Source organism: Octopus bimaculoides, chromosome 7 (genome assembly GCF_001194135.2).
Source record: "Octopus bimaculoides isolate UCB-OBI-ISO-001 chromosome 7, ASM119413v2, whole genome shotgun sequence".
In the NCBI taxonomy this organism is placed as follows: Eukaryota; Metazoa; Mollusca; class Cephalopoda; order Octopoda; family Octopodidae; genus Octopus; species Octopus bimaculoides.
In genome coordinates, this window is record NC_068987.1 from 41,245,647 (window position 1) to 41,250,731 (window position 5,085).

Sequence of the window (5,085 nt, forward strand, 5' to 3'; positions counted from 1 at the left end):
TTGCTTCTACATCTGGAACTTCTTTTCTAGCTCTGATATAGAGTTTGCTATAAGGGCAAGATTGTCAGCATATAGTAGTTACAAGGGGCTATTAGTCTTGAATTATTCTGTTATAGCTTGGAGGACTATGATGAAAAGTAGGAGGCTGAGCCTTGATGAACACCAAATTCTTTGCTGTACTTATTAACTCTCAACGTACTGACACTGTTCCTGTTCATACATAACCTGTACAGCTTTCACAAGCCACTCATCTACTAGCCTCCTCAGAGCCCGGTTGGACAATCCATAATTTCAGTTGATAGCACTTAGGAATCCAGCTGGAAAATCTAATGAAAAGAGGTGTCTGAAGACTCTACCCCCATGAACTTAACCAGGAATAGTGACAGAGGAGATGGATGAATGGATATATATATGTGTGTGTATTCTGATAGTTAAACTGGATGTGAACAGCAAACACCCAGTTTAAGTATAACAAAACATGTGGATCATTATCATCGTTTAATGTCTGCTTTCCATGCTGGCATGGGTTGGACGGTTTGACTGAGAACTGGCAAGCCAGGAGGCTGCACTAGGCTCCAATCTGATCTGGCAAGGTTTCTACAGCTGGATGCCCTTCCTAACATCAACCACTCCAAGAGTGTAGTGGGTGCTTTTTACATGCCACCAGCATGAGGTCCAGTCAGGCAGCACTGGCATTGACCACACCTGAATAGCGCATTTTACATGCCAGTCAGGTGGCACTGGCATTGGTCACAACTACAATTTCACTTGACTCAACAGATCTTCTCAAGCACAGCATATTGCCCAACGACTGAAGGGTACTTTTAAATGTGTCAGTTATGCGATACTGGCATCAGCCATGGCTATGATCTCACTTGGCTTGCTGGGTCTTCTCAAGCACAGCATATCTCCAAAGGTCTTGGGTGCTTGTCATTGCCTCCATGAAGCCCAATACCTTCCACAGGTTCCCTCCACTGTTAGGGTGTGACACTTCTTCACACAGATGTCCTCATCCATACGCAACACATAACCATACCAGTGCAGTTGTCCCTCTTGCACACCACATCTGATACTTATGTCCAACTTATCTTTCAGGGTGTTTATACTGTCATGTATGCACACTGACATTACACATCCAGTGGATCATACTAGCTTAATTTCTTTTAAGCCTATGCATGTCCTCAGCAGTCACTGAGCATGGCTGTTTGCACACAGGTATCATACAGTCTACCTTCCACTCTGAGTGAGAAGCCCTTTGTTACTAGCAGAGGTAGCTCTCTGAACTTTGCCCAGGCTATTCTTATTGTAGCAGCTATGCTCTCAGAGCATCCACCCCCGCTACTGACTTGATCACCTAGGTAATGGAAGCTATCAACTACTTCTAGTTTTTCTACCTGGCAAGTGATGGAATCTGTTTTCTGTACATCTTTGGTGTTTATTGCTCCTGTGCATCTCCTACACACAAAAACTATCTTCTCAGTTAACCCTCTTTTGATATTGCTGCACTTCTTATGTGTCCATTGCTTACATTGAGTACATCTAATGGAGTTTCTACCCAAGCCTTTTCTACAGATCAAGCAGGGCCTTCTACCGGAAGGGATTTGTGATTTGTCTGCCTTTCTGCTTACTAAGACTTTGGTTTTTGTTAGACTGACTCTAAGGCCCTTCAATTCTAGACCTTGCTTCCACACCCGAAAATTCTCTAGTTCTGGTAGTGACTCAGCTATTAGAGCAAGGTCATCAGCATAGAGGAACACCCAGAGGCAGCTTGTCTTGAATTCCTCTGTTATTGCTTGGAGGACTATGATGAATAAGAGGGGGCTGAGGACTGATCCTTGATGAACCCCTACTTCTACCTGGAATTCTTCACTATACTCGTTGCCAACTCTCACCTTACTGACAGCATCCCTGTACATGGCTTGTACAGCTCTCACCAACCACCAGCTAATACCAAAATAAATGCAAATGTCAGCAGACAGTAAAACTTGAATCCATCACCTTGTTCTTTCTTCTGTAAGTCATCATCATCATTATTTTTAATGTCTACTTTTCTTGCATTGGTCAGACAAATTTGTTCAGGCAGATTTTCTATATCTGGATGTCTTTCCCGTAATGAACCACCACCTGTTTCCCAACAAGATAATATTTTCCCTAGGCCAAACATGCTTTCTTGGAAGATTGGAAATGAACAAAATCACTAGTATGATGACGCTGCTCATTTACAACCATTACATGATATCAGGACAAGGACACAGGTACACTCGTGTTTAAAAGATGATCTTCTTTCAGTTTCTGTCTACAAAATCCATTTACAAGGATTTGGTCATCCAGAAGATACTTGCCCAAAGTGGCATGTAGTGGTCTGAACCCAAAACTACCTATGCCAATAATTATAATTTACATTCCTCAATAAAATCGACTTGAAATATTAATGCCTCTATATTTGCACATCCAAGCTTCACTGGCTGCTCATATTTGAAAAATCTATTTTCATATATCTGCACACTTCCTCATACTTAAACATATACATGTTTTTGCTGTTTAAGCTTAGACTAACCATCAACAAATTTAATTTGACATATGCATACCTGTGTGGTTCAGAAGTTCACTTTGCAACAATGTGGTTTGGGATTTAGTCCCACAGTATGGCTCCTTGAGCAAGTGTCTCCTACTATAGCCCAAGGGCTGACTGTTGTCTTGTGAGTTAATAAGGTAGACAGAAACTGTATGGTAGCCCTTCAATCATGTGTGTGTGTGTGTGTGTGTGTGTGTGTGTGTGCATGTGTTTGTGTGTGTGTGTGTGTGTACATTCATTGGTTTTATAGATTACTAAAAGAACAAAATTGATAAATTGTTTGAATAAAAGAAAGACTTTATCATTTGAAGCAATCTAATTTTATTCTGAATCTTCTTCTTCAGCTTGCTCCAACCAGTTGATGTATTTCTCTGCCTATAGAGAAAAAGAAAAATGAAAAATAACAAAAATATTCAATCAAACACATAACAAACTCATTGTTTGTATAACTATGCACATGTTTATAAACACACACACATTTAGCCTCTCTGTGAAAATGTAGGTTTTCTTTTGTGGTCAGAAAAAGAAATTCATCTGACAATTTTCAGCTTTGGTTAACCCCTCAAAAGAGATTGTGACCAGAGGTTGGGATCAGAGAATGGATACTACCTTCAAAGGTTTCATTAGCCTTACCAACACTATAACCTATTTCAGTCTGATACTTTTATGTGCATATATAAATATATATTTAGAATAATAAGGTAGTCAGAATGTTGGATGATTATATATATATTTTTTATTTACATTTTTAGCATTACTCTTGCCACCTGTCACACATCAAAAGGAACATTTCATACAGAATGGCAAGACGCATCTGCACCATAGTAACTGACCCACAAATACGTCACATTAGACTTAATGAACTCAAAAACTTCTTACAAGAACAAAATTACCCTGTGATGGAATCTTGAAAGCAATGAAGTTAGAATGCACACAACTTAGGACTCACAACTTAAAAGAGCAAAATTCACATCAGAGAATGAAACAGAATTCTCTGTAAAGGAATGTGGGGACAGTAGATGTGGAATATGCAACAATAACTACAAATATATAGATGGGGACACCCACATAAAATTTAAGAGTGGATTCTTATTCAAAGTAAATGCAAATATGAACTGCAAGACACAAAACCTCATAACTATGTATTCTTTTGAAATTCCACCTATAAGAATTCTATATGAATTTGATTGTATATATGTTAAATATGATCTCAAACTATTGCTAAAACCTTTTTACCATGTTGGACCTTTCAAAACACTCCAGATTCCGAAATTCTATAAGGACAGCTGCTTTTCCTCTTTTGTATTTGGCTATCTCTCTCTCTCTTTCTCATTTAGAAAATTCTAGGTTGGAGCTTTAAAATATATTCAAAACAAAACAGCAAACCAGAAATAGATGAATTTGGAAATATAATCATGACAGCATTGTATATTGCTTTTTATTGCACTCTGAAGGACAAATACTTGGACAAAAATCAACAGTAGTAGCTAAAATGACCAAAACATTCCAAATTTATTTAACCACAGAGATGAATCTTTATGTGTGTGTGTGTGTGTGTGTGTGTGTGTGTGTGTGTGTGTATATCTATATATATATCTATATATATATATATCTATATATATATATATATATATATATGTATATAAAACTAAGAATGTGTGTGTGTGTGTGTATGTCTGTAAGCGTGCATCACTAAAACTTGAGAACTACCCAACTGATTTCATTCAAATTTTACACATGCACTACTTAGGGTCCATGGAGTGTCATGAACCAAAAAATTTTTCAACTTCTTGCCTAATGCAAGCCTGGAGCAATTTCTTACACTGTTTTGGGATTATGTGTCAAAAGTGAAACAATAACATCTCTACTGTAATGTCAGATAATAGTTTCACTATGTATATAATATACTAGAAGAGGCACCCAGCGTTGCCCAGGAATGAAATTTTTCCTTATATATTGGAAGAAAAAAGCAAAATATGTTGTACAGAAATTTGTTATTCTAAATTCAATTTATTCTTCAACTGGGATAAAATTTATTCTTTAATTTGGAAATCAATTCTGAATTCATAATACAAAATAATAATAATGATGATGATAATAATAAACGAAAATACAAAATTTACTACTTTTATGAAAGGAGATAAATTCTACCACATGTGTTGAAGGAAATTATATATGAGCTTCTGTGTAAACAACATTCTTTGTTTTCTGGTTTGGAGCATAGACAAATAAGTCTTGCAAACTACCTAACTTGGAGCAACCAACATAAAGAGCATTTGAGACACAATGCTTTATGAGTACAAAAAAGGAAACTCTGCAGCCGAAGCAACTCGAAACAGGCACTCAGTTTATGGGAAAGAAGGCTTGAATGAAAGAACTTGCAGATGTTTTGCAAAATTCAGAAGTGGAGATTTCAGCCTTGAAGATGAAGATCGAACAGGATGTCCAGTTGAGTTTGATGATAAGCTCCTTGAGGCATTACTTGAAGAAAATCCTCCATTATGAGTTGA

At 37.3% G+C, this 5,085-nt stretch overlaps 1 protein-coding gene across 1 annotated transcript in view; it reads right to left on the minus strand.

Moving 5' to 3' along the window:
- Nucleotides 1–2,872: 2,872 nt before the first annotated feature.
- LOC106878373 (translation initiation factor eIF-2B subunit epsilon) overlaps nt 2,873–5,085 on the minus strand; it is a 139,012-nt gene continuing 136,799 nt past the window's right edge. Inside the window, exon 16 of the mRNA XM_052969545.1 lies at nt 2,873–2,950. Coding sequence (XP_052825505.1) covers nt 2,897–2,950 — 54 coding nt within the window. The 3' untranslated portion in view covers nt 2,873–2,896. The remainder of the gene's footprint in view (nt 2,951–5,085) is intronic.